At 41.6% G+C, this 17,696-nt stretch overlaps 3 protein-coding genes across 12 annotated transcripts in view; 2 read left to right on the plus strand and 1 right to left on the minus strand.

The window, feature by feature from the left end:
• SLX4IP (SLX4 interacting protein) overlaps positions 1 to 6,741 on the minus strand; it is an 84,091-nt gene extending 77,350 nt beyond the window's left edge. For 3 of the 5 annotated variants that reach the window (XM_074536573.1, XM_074536578.1, XM_074536574.1), the window contains exons 1-3: positions 6,196 to 6,642; positions 5,297 to 5,431; positions 3,418 to 3,466 (exon numbers count right to left, since the gene is read on the minus strand). In XM_074536573.1, coding sequence (XP_074392674.1) covers positions 3,418 to 3,444 — 27 coding nt within the window. In that variant the 5' untranslated portion in view covers positions 3,445 to 3,466; positions 5,297 to 5,431; positions 6,196 to 6,642. The other 2 variants (XM_074536575.1, XM_074536576.1) reach the window with 2 other exon arrangements.
• Positions 6,310 to 9,016, plus strand: LOC141728446 (uncharacterized). Of its 5 annotated transcripts, none has more exons than XM_074536582.1 (3): positions 6,310 to 6,342; positions 7,732 to 7,961; positions 8,878 to 9,016. In XM_074536582.1, exon 2 carries the CDS (start codon positions 7,749 to 7,751, stop codon positions 7,938 to 7,940), a length of 192 nt encoding a protein of 63 aa, XP_074392683.1. In that variant the 5' UTR covers positions 6,310 to 6,342; positions 7,732 to 7,748; the 3' UTR covers positions 7,941 to 7,961; positions 8,878 to 9,016. The 5 variants fall into 5 exon arrangements, with proteins under 5 accessions (XP_074392683.1, XP_074392684.1, XP_074392681.1 ...); XM_074536583.1 differs by lacking the exon at positions 6,310 to 6,342 and adding an exon at positions 6,669 to 6,977; XM_074536580.1 differs by lacking the exon at positions 6,310 to 6,342 and adding an exon at positions 6,791 to 6,931 and having other exon boundaries at positions 7,736 to 7,961.
• A 52-nt stretch (positions 9,017 to 9,068) lies between these two features.
• MKKS (MKKS centrosomal shuttling protein) lies at positions 9,069 to 14,306 on the plus strand. Of its 2 annotated transcripts, XM_005486832.4 has the most exons (5): positions 9,069 to 10,294; positions 10,784 to 10,959; positions 11,590 to 11,700; positions 12,161 to 12,306; positions 13,530 to 14,306. In XM_005486832.4, the coding sequence occupies exons 1-5, from the start codon at positions 9,304 to 9,306 to the stop codon at positions 13,624 to 13,626; spliced, it is 1,521 nt and encodes a 506-aa protein (XP_005486889.2). In that variant the 5' UTR covers positions 9,069 to 9,303; the 3' UTR covers positions 13,627 to 14,306. The 2 variants fall into 2 exon arrangements, with proteins under 2 accessions (XP_005486889.2, XP_005486886.2); XM_005486829.4 differs by having other exon boundaries at positions 12,161 to 14,306.
• Positions 14,307 to 17,696: the final 3,390 nt, after the last annotated feature.

Below are 17,696 nucleotides of genomic sequence, written 5' to 3' on the forward strand. Positions count from 1 at the left end.
TGATCACATTATGATCCCACTGCCATTTTCCTGTCCAATCATACCCAGTATTTCCATCTTTACTCCCAATATAAAACAAAAAGCTGTGCTTGCTGTTTCAAATGAACTTGCCACTTAAAGCAAGCAAAAAATTAGTAGGAAGGATCAAAAAAGTCACATAAATGTCCAGCATGCAGTAATTTAAATTGGTAACAAGGAGCAACAATGCTGAAAAATCAATTGCCGAGTGAGCTGGATGACCAGAGGGAACACTAAAACTACAATGATCTTAATCTAAGGCCTACAAATTGGAGACAGTGCTTGGAGAACAGTGCTCCAAGCAGGAAACAAAGAAAAGAAAAAAAAAAGAAAAAAAAAAAGCTTTCCTTTGAGCTGAGCTATTGAAATGCAGTAACAAGTTACTCTTCTGTCTTTGGCAAATGAACAAATTGCAGAAAACAAGAAAACAGTAAATGAAATTTTTCTACTGAAGCCATAAAAATTACTATATTTAGCTCTGCAGCTTGGCATGAATAAAGTCAATTTACACAATTCTGGAAGAGGAATTCTTTCTACTTTGTCCAAAGTTTTAAACAAGGCCCTAGTGATATTATTTTTGAAATCCATATAGAGTTCAAGATTTTGCTTTAAGCCTCACCAGTTAAAGTTAAGATTTATTTCTCAGAACAGCAATAAAATATTTTAGCAACACACAGAGAAAGATTAATTAAATTCATATGGTGGGGGTATTTTACCATTCAATGCTTATGAAATATCAATATAAAATAGAAAACTGATGATCAAATTAACTTGCATAAAATATTATCTATTGCAAATCACAAGACTATATCATCCAGCTGCTTGGTGGGTGAAGAATGTGTGTTTAGGACCTAATGTAGTTTCTGTATTAAGGTGTAAAGCTACTTTACTGCATCAATTAGTTTATTTCGATCTCTCTTAACGCCCCGTAAAGCCAAGCTTAGGCTCGCCTCTCAAAAACAGGCCAACTGCTCCCTCCTCTGGAAGTCACCGACCATTGCACCGGGGTGCCGAGATACGCAGATAAAACGCGCATCAATCAGAAGCTAAATTAAACAAATTAGAGGGGGTTTCCACTCAATTACTTGATAGTCGGCTAAGATTTGACAGACTGATAACCCGCACTTTTCATTCTCTTACCAGAAAGATTCACATATACAAGTTCACAAAATCTAAAAGATTAAAAGTAGAGAATGTAGAAGACAAGGTAGGGCACCTGAAACATGGAAAATGGGGTGGTTTGGGTTGAAAGGGACCTCAGAAACCATCCCCTCTCCAGTTCTAACGTCCTGCCAGGGCCAGGGACACCCTCCACTAGACCAGGTCAGGCTGGATGGGGCTCTGAGTGGCCTTGGACACTTCAAGGGATGGGGCATCCACAACTTCTCTGGGCTACCTGCTCCAGTTGTCACCACCCTCACAAGGAAGAATTTCTTCCTAATATCTAATCTAAACCCAGTCTCCTTCAGTTTAAAGCCATTCCCCTTTTCCCTGTCACTACATGCTCTAGGAAATAGCCCCTTTACACCTTTCTTGTAGGCTCCTTTCAGGTACTGGAAGGCCACAATTAGGTCACCCTGAAGGCCTCTCCAGGCTGAACAACCCCAGTTCTCTCAGCCTTTCCTCACAGGAGAGGGGCTCCCTCTTCATGTCCCTCCTTGGACTTGCTCCAACACATCTGTCCTGAACATTTTCAGACTCAGTAAAATACTCCCATCAGGGAATCTAAAATAAAGATTAGAGTATTCTCTGTACTCTGCCTGCAGTGACAAGTAGGAATAGTGTTTAATGGAGAATCTATTGCATGGGCATCTTCTGTGCAAAACTTACCTGAAAGCTGAAAAGTCTTAAAAAATATTCACATGAAATACAAATCCAGTGTCTTTAAAGAAGCAAAACTTGACAAACAAAACCTGTGACCTAATAAGTAAAATGTTAATCTGTGCACAAAGTGAATTTCAATCAGGTCAAGGCAAAGTTAAATTTCAGCATTTGGTACATGCAAAAACTTAAAAACTTACTCTCATTTCTCACCTACTGTAAGAAAGAAAAAGTTGCATTCCATTATCATTTTCCAAAGCTTTATCTGTGATATTCCTACCTACAGACATGCTCAATGAGAACCTAGCCCTGCTCAGGCAGTCAGGGATGCTAAACTCAGTGACTTCAAGGTCCATGCTGAATACCAGTTACACATCCTTGCTGAATAATGAAGCTGTAATGATGCACGTCAGAGACCAAGAGTCTGCAGCCTTTATATTGAGTAAAGACATGCCAACTCACACCACTTTTTTTTATCGGGCACTTACATGAATATTGATGATATCAAGAGTTCTCAGCTGAGAAAAGCAGCGCCTTCAGCCTCAGCTCCTGTTATCCACATCAGTGGTGCACAGACTCAGAGTATCAGCTAAAATCTGCTCAAAATCAAATATATTTCTCCTCTAAGTCCCTCTATCAACTCAGCAGCAGTGAATAACATGATACTGTTAACCTTCTGGAGGTTTACAGTCCTCTTAAACAGTAAAAATATAAAGCAAACATGCCACTAAATGACAGTGGTTTTCCTTGGAAAAGAACATGCAGCACACAAAAATTAAGTGCTTGGTCTTCTCATTAAACAGGTTGGTTACCCACAAAACCAAGCTTTGACAGCTTCCACAGCCTGATCACTCAGGAAGGATTTTGCAGTTGCCCTCCAAAAAATTCCAAGCATACCCACAGAAGAAAAATCCGTTGTGTTCTGAAAACTCCTGGAAAAACACTTCCAAGAGAATAATATGTTGTGCTAATCACAATTAGGTTTATTTATTGATTAGCTAGTATAGTCACAGTAGTAGAATTGTGAAGTGTTATGTTTATCACAGAATGTTTTGAAAAGTTTTGCTCTTCAGTTCATAACTAAAAGTCTGGGACTGTTTGCAAAATGAACTTCAATAGCATTTTATTGCACATGAAGCAATCAATCCCTGAAAATGGAAAAAGAGGCAGAAAAGAAACAAATAAATTAATACTTTAGGAACATTGCTACAACTTAAACCAGGAACCCTCACAACTGGGAAGTAAATAGCATTACAAGATTACAGTAAGAAAAGAATCCACCCAAGATTTTACTTCAGGTAGCAAAATAGTGTTTTATTGAGAATTCATGCAGTTTGCAATTCTCACTGCACAACTAATCACTTTTAGTTACAGCCTTTTAGTCCTCAGCTGACCCCAGACACACTCTGCCATGATACAGCAGCAATGCCAAGTTTGCTTCCAGAGGGAGAGAAAAGCTCATATAAGGTATGCTAGCATGACCAGAAACCTGAAAGATGCACTTTTAGTATCAACAGACACATTCTAAGCAGTATTACAGATTTATTATTTTTTTTAAAGCTATGACATTCTGCTTACCTTAATGACAAATTTGTTGGATGCCATGATAGGTCAGTGGAAGCTGGTCCTATAAAGAAACCAATTAAAAGTGATCTCTACAGAAATTGAGACTGAATTTCACATCTGTGGCCCATTCCTTCATGACTACTGTTCTTCAAACCCTACACTCTGATTTTAAAAAAACAAGGAAAATTCTTGTTTAAAGAATTACTTAGCTACCTGTGTGTTGGTTTCTTTAATTCAACCTCGTAACTTTGGAGGCACTTTGCATCCAACACAGAAAACACAAACTTAGAACTCTTTCAAGTAAGAAAATATAGCTTTTGGCTCACCTGGTATCCATCCATACACATTATGTATATTTAAAATTTTATATTACACACATAAAGCAGCATAACCCAATTCCCATGGTGGTTGCACAAAAGTAAAGTGAACTTTAGACTTCCTCCTCCCTTGCTTATCCCAAACAGGACCTAAATCGCTTAATTTGGGATCCTAAGTGAAAACATTAAAAACTGAGGAATGTGTACACATTTCTCATTGCATACCTCAAATCATTAAGTACTGTGAGAGAACTGTCAAATTTCAGGACCCAAGTCAGGTTGGGAATATGTGTTTCTGTCAGGCACTACACTTACATGTTTCAAAATGCAATTGTTATCACTGTTTGACTTCAGAAAAGTGCAAAACAAGATAAACACCCACTTTAAAACTACATGGTGTAGCACAGGTGATTTTAATCTTAAACAGTCCTGCACACAGAAGCTGGAATACCATCATGCCTTGTGCCATGCTGCTATCATTCTCCCTTGCACCAAACAACCCTGGAACCGTCTCCATTTTATCAGATTAAATCCTGACAACTTTACTGATGGCAATTTTGAGAAACACAGTGGAAGGAACAGAGCTCTGGACCACTTGAAACATCCTAGTTCAGTTCAGTCATGTAGTAAATTCAGCTGAACTTACCCTGGCATCACCCATTTCTTTCTGGTAGCAATTTACTTTCCAGAATAATACTGTTGCAACGTGTCTGCTACTACTCATGGGAGAACTACTGGCAGGCAGCAATCCCCTCCAAATACAATTTACAAAATTAATAGAAGAAAAACATAAAAAGGAAAAGGACGCACAAGAAAAGTTAGCTTTGGTTCAGTTTGCTCTTCCTGGGAGTAAGCTGACTTTGGGAGTTTGCCAACTACCCCATTCTTTGCACTGACCACACAGATAAGACAAAGGAAATAGAGCAGACAGACAAAATGTAAGCAAATCCACAGAACACAAAAAGGAAAATATTTTATGTTTGAACCATCAGGGAAATCACTGAAGTGACACAGGTGAAAAAATACTCAATACTAAGGCATCAGAAGATGAGGAAAACCATTCGCCAATTGTTCAAGAAAAAAACAACTAGTCCCAAAATACTTTGCCATTTCCTGTGTTTAAAAAAAACACCAAACACACAGATCTGTTACAACTGCTACTGTTAAACAGCAAGATTCTGTCTCATGGAATGCTTGTTGTGTTGCAAACCTCTAAAGTAAGCGCCACATAAGGACATATGAAGTTAAGCAAATATGGCAGAAAAACTCCTCACAAGACTATATATACATATACATATATATATGTGTACAAAAAACAAGTCCTGATGTGGGTTGTGTAGTACTCCAAGGCCTAAAATGTTGATACATCTGGTGCATGAAGACATGAATTAGAATGAAACACATAGGTTGCCTGTAGCTAGAGCAAGACACACTTTAAAAATAATGTGGCAGAATATCTTTCTTTCCTAAATTTGAGTCAAATGGAGCAGTGGGGTCTCAGGAGAAGCCAGAAAACACAGTGACCCAGAGAGCAAGCTCAGGTGTCCTCTGCCAGCTGATGAACAGCATCTTACCTTAGCAAAGCAGCTTCCTGTGGTGAGCAAATGCAGAGCTCGGAGGGAGGAGGAACTGAAAACTCCCGGCACACACTTGGAGATACAGCAGCAAGCTTCACCCACGGCCCATCCCCGGCTGGGGAGAGGGGGCACCTGAGGACGGCAGAAACAAACAAACAAACGCTCACTAAGGAACTCTGTAGGGTAAGTTGATATTAACTATTTTTGTAGTATGAAATGAACTATCACAACATAAAAAAACCTTTCCTGTCCAGCGCTAGTCAGTTTCCAGGAGTGGATCCCAAGCTTGGGGTGAGCAGTGCAATGCTCAGCTACTCACACATCCCCTAAAGCATCCCCAGTGCTGAAAAGACACACCACAATCTTCCCATTTGCCATTCAGGATTTCTATGCCCACTGCTGCCAATTACTCCACTTAGCCCTTGAAAAATACTCTTCCAGCCAGTCAGCGCCTTTTCTCCTCATTGTTGTTCACACGCCTTCATTCACAAACTGCCCATTCACCTTTAAGGTTCAATAAGTCAATTTCCAAACATGACCCAGTCACCACAGAACTGCCTAGAACTACAGGGAGGAGAGGTTCTGAGGAGCACCAGAGGGCCACAAACAGGCACTATTATATTTTTTAACTATTGTGGAACAGCTGAATGCAATTAACAGTGAAAAATTACTACATAATTAAAAAATTATACTCCTTTCTGCGTGAAGATCGGACATTAAATACTTGTCTTTTGGCTACAGTCAAAAACTCTGCAACTATAAACGAAATTGAAAACAAACCCATTCATTAACAAATGAATATAAAAAGAGATATCCTTGACTGACTGCATGAGTAGAGAGAAGAGTGAACACAGGAGAAGTATAACTGTATTCACAGGAGTAATTCTTGTACTTACAAGAGTGAACACAAAAAAGCAGAAGAGTTAAGGAAAAGCGGAGGTCAGAGAACAAAGTTATTTGAACTTGTTTTGGCCGGGGCACTTCTGCCCGCCCACAGGAAGCCGGCTAGGCGAAGGTGTAAGGCGGAGTGGCTACAGTAGCAGGTATGCAAGGAAGAAAAATCAAAGATATATACACGTATTTTTCTGCCTGGCCAGGCTGGGCGGGGGTGAGGAACGGGACAGAGCGGCTGAGGCGACGCCGGAGGCGGCAGTTTAGACAGGCTCGGTGGGAGCCGGCCGGCACCGCCGCTAGAGTCCTGGGTGCCCGAGCCTCCCCTCAGAGGTTTAACCGAGGAGAGGAGCAGAGCCAGAGCCCAAGGCACGGCCACAAGAGCCGGGCGGCATTAAGTAGCCGTGGCCGTACCCCTCCCCACGCCGTGCCCGCCTCCCGCCGCTCCTCTGCCCTACCCAAAATGGCCGCGCCCGTCGCCGCCGCCCGCCCCGCGCTGCCCGCACGCAAAATGGCCGCCGGCGGCTGAGGTGGGCCGCGCCGCCAGTGACGCTGCGCGCGGCTAATGGCGGGCGCGAGGGGCGGCACGGCACGTCCGGGGCCGTGCTTCCCGCAGCGCTTCTCCTTCCTGCTGGGGCGCGTTTGAACGTGTGGGGGCCGGGCGAGTGCTCTCCTCCCCGGGAAGGATCCTCGGTAGTACCTTCCTCGCTCGCTCGCTCCCGGGGCGGGGAGACACCTCAGGTGCGCCGTGCCCGCGGTCTGTACCCTCAGCCGCCCGCGCCTCAAGGTGGCTGCGTCCGGGGAAGGAGGAGGAGGAGGAGTGGGCTGTGGGGGCTCCGTAGCGCGATGGAGGGAGGGGTGCTTGGTGGGGCGGGTTACACCTGCCAGGGCCACGGAGCTGGGCCGGCGGTGGGAGCATTTCCTCTCCGAGTTACAGCTTTGTAGCCGCTCAAACCTGTGAGATGTTTCGGTATAAAACACGAGTGTCCGTGAGAAATCCCACGGAAAGTAGTTTTTTTCCAGTTTCTCATTACATAAGGATTAATTTATTGCTCTCTTTGTAATGGTACCACTTCTGAATACTATAAGGTGATCAGGCAAAGCTGCACAAAGGTAAAGTGGTGTCAGAAGCTTCACACCTTGCTTTGCCTGCAGTTTCAAAGTTCTGCATTGCCGTAGGAGCCCAGCTACTCATTGAATTTTATTAACTATAGTGGGGAAGGTGTATTTTGAACCTGCTTTTGGGCTTCTGATGCTTACCATCTGGGCAGTAGTGCTTGTAATTAGATAAAGCTTTGTTGTGTTTAAGATTTAGCATGCCAAAGCTCGAAGCAAAGGCAGCAATTAACATTTCAAAATGTCTGAATTGAGGTTATTTTTTTGGTTCACAAAGTAAGGCTTTTTGTTTAGTGTTTTAGTCATCTGCTGCAGTGCAATTAAAGGTAATAACATTCAGCTTCATCTGTTCAGTATTGTTACTGTAGAGTAAGAAAAAAAGGATTTCTAGAATATATTTAAAATAATAAATTATCTTTACCTAGGTAGATGCCAGTTTGCAATGGGTCTTAAAACCTTCTGGAAGGACAACAAAGTTCTGATTGTTATGGGAGCTAGCCTGGGGCTAGTGCACTGGGGCTGGTATTACTTGAAGTCCAGTCCTATTTTCCAAGTGAAGACAGAGGATTTGTCTCCAGACCGTGAGATTCTGGCATTCATGATGCAAACTGCTCGCAAAAGTAAAGAAAAATAGCATTAGTACTTTGATTTTTGGGTAAGTTGCCTAATTAGTTGTATCTGTGTCTTTGAGGGAGAAGACTAATTAATTGGGAATTTTCAAGCATACAGCCTTGGTGCTCTAACTTCAGTATTTTGGAGTTTTATCCTCCTTTGCAACTGAGTTAATTTTTTGTACCTACGTGGACCCAAAAAGTGCATCATAAGTCTCAAAAACTACTGCTAAATCCCACATGAGATCAATTAAGTGAGGGTATTATATGTCTCAAAGATATTTTAAAACAGGCTTCAGTAACTTCAGGACAGCAATCAAGCTCATGTGACTGGATCTATAACAGTGTCCTTTTAGGCTTAAAACTGCCCAGAAATAATTGTGACTGTACATAGTAACATGTTTTGCGTTAGTAGGGATGGTGATTACAGCAGAGAAACAAAATGAAGTACAAGTGTAAATACTGTAGAGTTCACATAGAAACCAGCCTTATTGTTTCCTGCAACACCTGCAAGGAGGCTGCAGGCAGGTGGGGGTCAGTCTCTGCTCCCGAGTGACAAGTGCTAGGACAAGAGGAAATGGCCTCAGGTTGCACCAGGGGAGGTTTAGGTTGGATATTAGGGAAACTGTCTTCACAGGAAGGGTTGTCAAGCACTGGCACAGGCTGCCCAGGGAGGTGGCCGTGTCACCATTCCTGGAGGTGTTTAATGGATGCATAGATATGGTATTTGGGGACGTGGTTCAGTGGTGGCTTGGCACTGCTGGGGTTACAGCAGGACTAGACTTCAAAGGTTTTTTCCAACCTAAGTGATTTTTTTGATGCAGTATTTGTCCTTTTGTGACTTTTTCTGGTGAAAACTAAAATAGGTCAAGCTATACAATATTTTTGTAAGATTATTTGTTATAACTCTGACTTAATATTCCAACAATTATTCTAATATCTTTCTGATTTTTATTGTAGGTATAACTAAGCTTGAAGGTTTTCATCTGTCCCTGTTGCCAGAAAAGATGAAGAAAACTTCCTGGAGTAGAAAGAACTTTCTGCTTGTAGCAGGACTGTCACTTATAGGTGTTCATATAGGAAGCATGCTTGTAAACTTTGTTGCGAAAAAGTCTGCTCTATCTCATTCAGAAGCCAGAAGAGATCGTCCATAATGAAATAGCTTCCTGCTGTCACTATTTTTCTGTTTTGCAACATGATTTAAGCCTCGTTTTAAGAGAGCTGTGATGAGTAGTTTCAGGAATGTTATACTGTTTCGCACTGAAAATAATCCTTACCTGCAAAGAATTAAAATGTACCACTCCTAAAATTTAAAAGTGCAATGAATTATAGATCCAAGTAAAAATGCGATGTGTTTTTGGCTAGAATTAAAATCTTACCTTCAGAATGTCTCGCCTTGAAGCTAAAAAGCCTCCGTTATTTATTAGCGAGCCACTAACTAGAGATGCAGTGAGTCAGTCGCTGTCTCTGCTGAGTGGGATATTAAAATCTTCCTATGGTCCTGCTGGTCGACTCAAGCAGCTGCACAATGGTGTGGGGGGCTGTGTTTGTACCACTTCCCAGTCCTCAGCCCTCCTGGGGCGCCTTTCCCTCAGCCAGCCCGTGCTGCGTGTCCTGACAGCCTCTGTACGGAACCACGTGTCACGTTTCAGTGACTGTGGCTTGTTCACTGCCATCCTTTGCTGTAGCTTCATTGAAAATTTCAGGAGCCTGAATGTTGCACCTTTTACTGTCATTAAAATAAGCAAGCATCTTCTGAGTCTGTGCATGGACCACCTGAAATCTGAGGCCTGTGGTTGCCGGGTGTCTGTGGATTTTAGCAGTGTTGAGACCCTTGTTTGTTTGGTTCGGAGCATTTTAACAAGCAAACCTGCTTGCATGCTTAATAAAACTGAAGTTGATCATCTCACCTCACTGGTTTTAAGGGCTTTTCTATTTACTGTTCCATGTCACGTTGGGACTAATGCTGTTTTAGGGAAGTGTGTGGTAATACCTGTGAAGGGTGGAAGAGTTGTGGATTCTACAGTTCTTCCTGGACTGCTGATAGAAGCACCAGAAGTCCAGCTGGGAAAACCACTTGCTGTCAAAAGGACTGGTTCAAACATGATCAAGATTGCCCTTTTCAGTGTGTCCATGTCAGGGGACGGCTCCAGCCCTGAGGAAGGAACTATAGCAGTCCATCACGGAGTTTCTCTGCAGGTGTCGGAGCTGAATCAGTTGCTGAACGTGGGGAGGCAGCTGGTTAAGGATGAGGTGGGCCTGGTGGTGTGCCAGAAGGTGATGCATCCCTCCTTGAAGCAGTACCTGGAGGAGCAGGGTGTGGTGGCTGTGGACAGGGCCGGGCTGTCCCTGATGGAGCCGCTGGGCCGTGTGACAGGTAACAGGCCAGCTCTCTGCCTGAGCCATTGTCCTGCAGCTGTCTCTGTGAGGGCAGCGTCACCTGCGCTGGTGTCATGGCAGAGGAAGGTCTCTCATTTCCCTCTACCTTAGCCACCAAGCAAGAGTTGCTCTTTTCTAGTCCAAAAACCATTTTCCAAGGTGACTGGGTCTTCTGTGCAGGCCCTGATGGTGGCATACCACAGGTGTTACTACTGCTTGTGGAATGAGAGATAGCCAGTTCCAGTTTGTTTTCAAACCTTGATTCAAGGCAAATGAAACAATTACTTTTTTTAATCTCAAATTGCCACCAAGTGTTGCACTCTGAATGTGTTGCTTTCTGTGATTTCCTGTGTGAATTGAAATGACAGGTATTGAACAATGTATATAACTTAAAAAGCCAAGAGGAATAAAGGTGATGCCTTATGAAATGCATCAGCTAGCTGTTCTGATGCTGCCACATACTGTTTTCTCCTTTTTTAATTGACAGGTTCACAGCCTATAGCTTCCATACATTCGTTGCCTCCTGGCTGTTATGGCAGCTTGAAAGATTTGTGCGTTGAGAGTTTTGCTTCAAAGCATTTTCTACATCTAATTCCTGGGGACACAGTTATCTGCAGCCTGATACTCTGTAACAGAAGTGAAACAGCATGGGATGAGTTGAAGGTAGGTAAATTTTCTTCAAATATTTTCTGGGAAAGTCATATTTTTAATAGAAAAATACTGAGAAATATGAAATACATTGAGTTTAGAAGCATAGTTTTTTCAGTACATAAATTTCAAAATCCTTGAAGTGCTCATGTTCATTTAATGCGTCTGTTTTAATACAGGAAGTTATTTAGGGACAGGTACATCTTTACCTGTTCTTGAGGCCAGTGCTGGATAAACATTCTCATTTTCATTACTTGATCTATGAGAACATTAAAATCAAAACTGCCTAGCGAAAAGCCAGCAGCAACACATACAATGATAGTCAAGCATTGTTTTGCATTGAACATTTGGTCTGGAAATGTCATTGATACTGATTGTCTTTTTATATATAGCCCTGTTTTGAAAAAAGAAGGATTAAAATGCAGCTTTTTATTTCTGCTTTTCCATAGTGTGGACAAATAAAGCCAATTTCTTATTAAGGGAACAAGGTCTTGGGAATCTCTCAGCAGTTTTATATCCACATGTAATTCAACTTTATGGAATCTGTAGCAGAAACTACTGAAAATTTTATTCTGGTGTTTTTTTCAATGGGGACAAATCCTATTAATCATGGTATGTTTAACAAGAATTTAATGTGATTTTCAGCGTGTCTGTGAAACTGCAGAACACGTGTTACAGTTAACAGTGAAGGAACCTTTGGCATTATTAGGAGGGGGCTGTACAGAAACTCACCTGGCTTCATACCTAAGACACAAGGTAAGTAAGATGTAAGGGTTTCAAAGATGCTTAATATATTTAAGAAACAAGAATTTACATAGAATTACTGTGACAGTAAAACACTTGTCTTTTTCTAGATTAATGTGGCATTTTTGCTAACTACTAATATAAAATAAGGGGTCTATTTGAAGCACTCAGTTTTAATTATATCTTTTGAAATTAACACTATATTTGTACTTGTTGATCTTTCTTTAAGTATCTGTTATAATAACTGCATGTTTTTAAGTGTTGAAAATATGTAGAGTTTTTATATTGAAAGATGATCATGCAGAACTCTGCTTTGACTTTCCTATCGTGGGATAATAATGAAACATTTTTTAGTTAGAACTGAACCATCTGTTTTGGGGGGGGAAAAAAGCAGCAGTATGATACATACTTAAAATTATTTCTGTGAAACAGTGTTCTAACTTTGCTTTCCTGGCTCTGGTTTCTTTTTCAGAGCTGCAGCCTGCCTGCCAGCACCCTCAGAGACCTGGGCTGTTCTCAGACACAGTACCGCCTGGTCGCTGAGGGGTTTTGCCGCGCCCTCGAGTCTGTAGCTCGCGCTCTGAGTCACGACGAAGAGGAAGTCCTGACAGATGCGGTGTATGGGCACTGCTGGTTTGTTCCCCCCACTTCTCCCTGTGTCTCCAGGTGGTCAGATTTAGTTTCCAAATGCAGCTGTGGGGTGAGTGGTAGCACAGAGGAGCTCGGCTGGAGCTTTGTGCAAGGCCAGTCTGGCTCTCCTGTTTTACAGGGCTGCCCTCAAGAGCCCCCAGTGAAGGCTGCTGACCTCCGCGTTCTGGATTGCTTTGCTGCCAAGTGCAGCGGCCTGCAAGTAGCTCTGGAGACAGCCAACCTGATTTTGGATCTCTCGTACATAATTGAAGATCAAAATTAGCTCTGATCTAACATGATTTGTGTTGTTTAGCAAGACAACACTGAATTGAAGGCAGGCTAATGTATAACATGTTAAAATATTTGAATGGGTTAGAGGGTGGACAGCAGACAGAAATTTTAAATTCAACAGCTGGCCATTGAATACTCCTCTCATTGTTAATCTGCTGTGCTCTCAAGCATTTTCAAATGTTCAACCTGTTCCCTCTGCATTAAGGAAAGTTTTGGATGTTGGTTAGCTGTGTGGCATCTTCAAAGGAATGGGAAAAATGGATTCACTTGCTGAGAAAATGTTATGTATTAGGATTTATACAGTCTCAGCAAAAGCTTTACACATCTAAAGAGACTTTTATATTACAGCAGAATTGAATCACTGGTATTTTTAATTTTGTAGGTAAAAAAGGCTTAGCAGATACCTTGAACCACTTGTTTTTAATTTTGTCCTGAAGTTTTTGTCACCGTATACTATATGCATATGCAGTTTCTATTTCTAAATGGTGAAAGATTTAAATTCATATATGTAATTTATTTAGCAAGTTAGAAAAACTCAACCTGTAGCTCTTAAGGTAGCAGGTAGATAATAGAAGATTTGAAAATAAATGGCAGACTGGGTGGAAAAAACTTTTGTCAAGTGGACCTTGATTATCTTCTGTGGAATACAGGGCAGTCTATAATGAATTTTCTATCATTCAAGCAAAGCTGCAAGAATGTCCCACTTACCATTCAATTAACTCTTTGACTGTGCATGGCTTCTTTTAATGAAGTAAGGCTTTAAGCTGCTCAGACTTGTTTTGATCTTTAAATAAGACTGTAGACAGAATGATCAAAACTTTTTCTTATTCTCAGCTTGCATGCAAGATCAAAAAGGGTGCTACATTTTCTTACTTAAGCTCATTTTCTTTGCCACTTTTCTTCTCCCTCTTTGTTTTCAGTGACAGGGGACAAATCATGCATGGTGCATTTCCAGAAAACGTCCGACTCAGTTGTCGTCTAGTCTGCTTATTTTTTCCTGCTCTCTTAAGATTTTAATATATTTGTTTACTGCATATAAGCAGTAGAATTGTTATATATAACTCAGTTTTGAAATATATAATTAAAACCTGATCTTTCCTGGCCTTCTGTACAAAGTTCTTTTAATTTTGAGAACATAAGTAATCATTTTCTCCCTGGGAAAAAAAATGAAGAGTTATTTAAAGTTCTTTATCTTTTTATGACCTGAAATGATTGCTTCAGTGCTGTAAGGCATACTTTGGGGACTTGTGCAAGAATGTTACAAGGTTTGAGAATGGAGGCTGCTGAAAGCTGGTTTGAAAGCTAATAAGGCTGCTTTCATATCTTGATCCTCCCATATGCCATGAACTATCTGAAAACATCAGGAATAATGAAGCCACATGATGGTGCACATCTAAAGGCACAGAAGAATCTTGGTAATACTTCATCTAATTATGACTCTCCAGCTCAGAGTGCTGAATTATACTATTTGACTTCCTATAATAGCAGCTTGTTATGCAGTGTGGAAAATGTTCAGTTTAGTGACTACAGCTGTGAAGTGAAAATTAAAACAATATTCAAGCAGAAGCAGTTGTGAGTGTTCTTTTGTCTTGGTATCTGAAGGTCGAATCACAGGTCTTGAACCAGAGCTGACAATGGTTTTTATTCTCCCCCCAAAAGAAAGTCACTGATTAAAAAACTGAAAAAAATAAATTTAGTTTTTGTTAAGTAGCTAAAAATCATTTATATGTGAACTAAAGATTTTTTCATATATAGATAACTTTAATAAAAATGAATTTTTGCCTTCTACTGTAACTAAAAAGGATGAATGAGCAGCTTGCTCTCCTGTTTATGGACAGTATAGGTTCAGTTCTCAGTTGTACTACAGTAGGCTTGAACCTTTAGTGTTTGTTGTTGCCTCCTCTTTGACGGGTAACATAGGAGGAGTACAGCTTTGGATAGTTTTTAAAATCCACGTAAAAAGAATTTTGACTCAAATCTAACAGCAACATAAGGTAACTTTTTTGAACTTGATGTTTTCTAATAAAACTTGGGTGCAAAAATTGTTGGGTTTCCCTGTGTGTTTCAAAGTTGACAGAATGAAATATGCTCAGCTGTAATGCCTCTGAGAAGCCACTCTGGTTTTATTCCTGATTCCCTTGGCATTTGGTTGGAATTGGAGATCAGCTGTGTCAGACATATCAGCAATCCTTACTGTATCATGTCTTCAAAGTCTGTGCTCTGCTGTTCAGTGGATGTTTGTGTGATGCTAATCCTTGAAGACAGGCTAGAAACAGGTTTGTGACTTTGGGAAACTTCACCTTACTATATTGGTGGCATAACACTGGTTTGTTGGTTTAATTTTTTTTTTTTTTTTTTTTAATTCAAGTGTTTGGGGCTTTTTAGGCTGAGCAGCCACTACAGTGTTAGATCTGTCCCAGTAAGGAGGGTATTGATTGCTGTCAAAGCTTGTAAGGAAAATAATGCCTGGATTATCACAGGCACAGCAGAGCTCGTACAAAACAATTCACACCTTACCCAAAGCCTGTACTCTTCAGTTTCACTTTTGCCCTTATTTTGCTCTGCTGGTTAGCAAAATGTGGTATTTATCACATTTTCAGCAGTGCCATGAGATCTGAGTCATGTAAGTATTACACTCTTCAATCTCAGAGAAATCAATGTCTTTGAGTCAATGTTGTAGGAAGAACTTTAACTGGATCTGCATTTACTGCTGTTCTGAAGATGCAGAAACAGTCTGACTTTATTGCAAAGGGACTGCCTCCCTCATGCTTACAATCTGTCAGCCAGACTTTTTGAAAAGCCATATTACAATGGGTAGTTCTAGAATATTAGTAGCTTCTATCCATTATTGTAAATACAAGTTATTTCTATGTTTATCAGCAGGGACAAGTTGCACAGTACTAATAAATAACTTTTTGACCAGTAACACTGTGATCTTAAATTCTCAGTTAAGAAATAACTTTGCTTTTTGTCTGTATGCATTGCCTGGTTTAAATTAGTCTTGCACATCATAAGCTCAGAAGCATATACAAATTTATTCTCTATGCTGGAAGCAGAAATGTAGTTACAGTGTTTGTAAGTACAGCCACCATGTCATTATTTCAGGCACCAGTAAAATTAAGTGCAGAACAGGTTCCAGGATTGGGCTGCTTGACCTAGTCATTAAACACATTTTATTTTCACACCTTACTGCAAACATCTTTATAAACTTGAGCTTTTAAATCTGCTTGCACATGAAAAGCTTTTATTCAAGCTTTTATCATGTGCCTCGAAGGCCCCAGCTCTTTGTGTCTGCCTTCTGGCAACTGATTACTAGTGTCCTTGTTATTTTTTGTCTGGACAACATCAGCTCTCTTCAGGTACACATGAAATACACATTAAATACTAGCTGCCTTTTTCTTTTTTTCTTTTTCCTAATATTATTACATGATGTCTGCTAAGCATTTGTGTGGCAGCACTGCGATGTCAACAGCTATTCCTGATTGGTAACCCTCTTTTTATATACCATTATATTTAGTCTCTTCTAGGCTTTATGACATTGGTAGAACAATATGTTATCCCTGATAAAAAAACTGTGAGGTGTGGGGAAAACTGAGTTCCCTAATCTGTGGCGATGACTCCTAAGGACCCTGAGTCACCATTTGCGTGTGGGCTGTGCGGGCCCTGCTGATGGATGGTGCACTGGGGCAATGGCTGAATGTTTTTTTCAGGGAATTGTAGCGACTGTGGTACCTTCAGTTCTTGGAAGACTTCATTACTTATTTAAGAGCCAGAAGAAAAACTATTTCACCCTCATTTATTACTTTGTAACTAATATTCCTCCTGCCACGCACCTGCCACACACCTGCCCAGCCACTTGCTCATGCCTCAGCTCAACAGAGGGAGAAAATGAGATGAAAAGCCTCCTGGGTCCAGATAAGGCTCTCCTGCTGTGTTTCCCACTCTTTTCCCCTAAATTGCTTGCTGCCAAGTGGCATTTTGCCCTTTTTTAGATGTGTCTGAGGAGAGCCGCCACAGGCGTGGGGCGGCTGCTGGAGCCCCCTGCTCCCCACAGGGCTCCTGAGGGGCCTCACTGGCGCCATTTTGAGAGCCCTCACCACGGCTGCTGGAGGGTGCGGAAAATCGCTGCGTTTAATGAAACCTGGAAATCGCTAGGGCTGCCAACAAAGCCCAGTCCTGGGAAAGGTGCTGGGAAAATGGGGTTTTTCCCTGTGCAGTGAGTGCTTCAGGAGGGACAGGCACCCTTGAGAGCTGACCTCAGGAAAGGTACAGACAAAGAAAATCCCGGCTCCTTTGCCAAGGGTGGTGTGAAGCCGATGATGGTTCCTGATGGCGGTTACGCAGGGCAGCTGTGACAGACTGCCCTGCTCCCCTCAGAGATAGATCCCACCTGTGGAGAAGCAAGGGTGCATGGTGTGCTGAAGGACTGGGGAGCTCTGGGGATTTGGGCACTTTCTGGGAAGGCGAGATCGCTTCCCAGTGGCTTTGAAAAGGGGAGAGGCCCAACAGCGCTTCATGAGGGAGCTCCCACCGTACGAGCACCTACCCACAGCCATGAGGGCTCCTCAGGAGTGCCTGAGGACACGAGCATGGGAGAGAGACAGGATTGACCCACGGCCCCTCCATCATCATGTGAGCTGCAGTCTGCAGGGTGACTCCAAAAAGTGAGTTTTAATGTACTCACATTTACATTTTCTTTGCACCAGCACTGTGCCTGCTAAGCAAGTAGTTGTGTGACATGGCTGGCTGTTGATGCCAGCCCTTTTCCTCTCTTTCTGCTTTCCATTGCTTCATTTTTAAGCAAGGAAATATTTTTTTCTCTAACTAATGAAGGTAGGAGAAATTCTTCACTTGCTTTTGCATACCTTAACCCTGGTATGCTGTATGTGTTTCTTCTTTGGGATTGCCAGCAGAAGTGAGGAAAAGAAAGATTTTCAGTTTTTACTTGAGTTCTTTTTGGATATTTAAAATCGTGATCCTGGGAAGCATGTCCTGAAACTGCCTGTCCTTGCATCACTGAAGTGTCATGTAGTTGTGATCAGCATTGCACTGACTTCCATGGTTTGTGTTTGACCCAGATATCTTTG

Source organism: Zonotrichia albicollis, chromosome 3 (assembly GCF_047830755.1).
Source record: "Zonotrichia albicollis isolate bZonAlb1 chromosome 3, bZonAlb1.hap1, whole genome shotgun sequence".
NCBI lineage: Eukaryota > Metazoa > Chordata > Aves > Passeriformes > Passerellidae > Zonotrichia > Zonotrichia albicollis.

What these genes read in the sequence shown, in the direction of transcription:
- LOC141728446 (XM_074536582.1), top strand. Translation starts at nt 7,749, where the DNA reads ATGGGTCTTAAAACCTTCTGGAAGGACAACAAAGTTCTGATTGTTATG.
- MKKS (XM_005486829.4), top strand. Translation starts at nt 9,304, where the DNA reads ATGTCTCGCCTTGAAGCTAAAAAGCCTCCGTTATTTATTAGCGAGCCA. An exon ending in GCCGCTGGGCCGTGTGACAG is followed by an intron (nt 10,295 to 10,783) that starts GTAACAGGCCAG and finishes TTTAATTGACAG; the next exon opens with GTTCACAGCCTATAGCTTCC. An exon ending in CAGCATGGGATGAGTTGAAG is followed by an intron (nt 10,960 to 11,589) that starts GTAGGTAAATTT and finishes TGTGATTTTCAG; the next exon opens with CGTGTCTGTGAAACTGCAGA.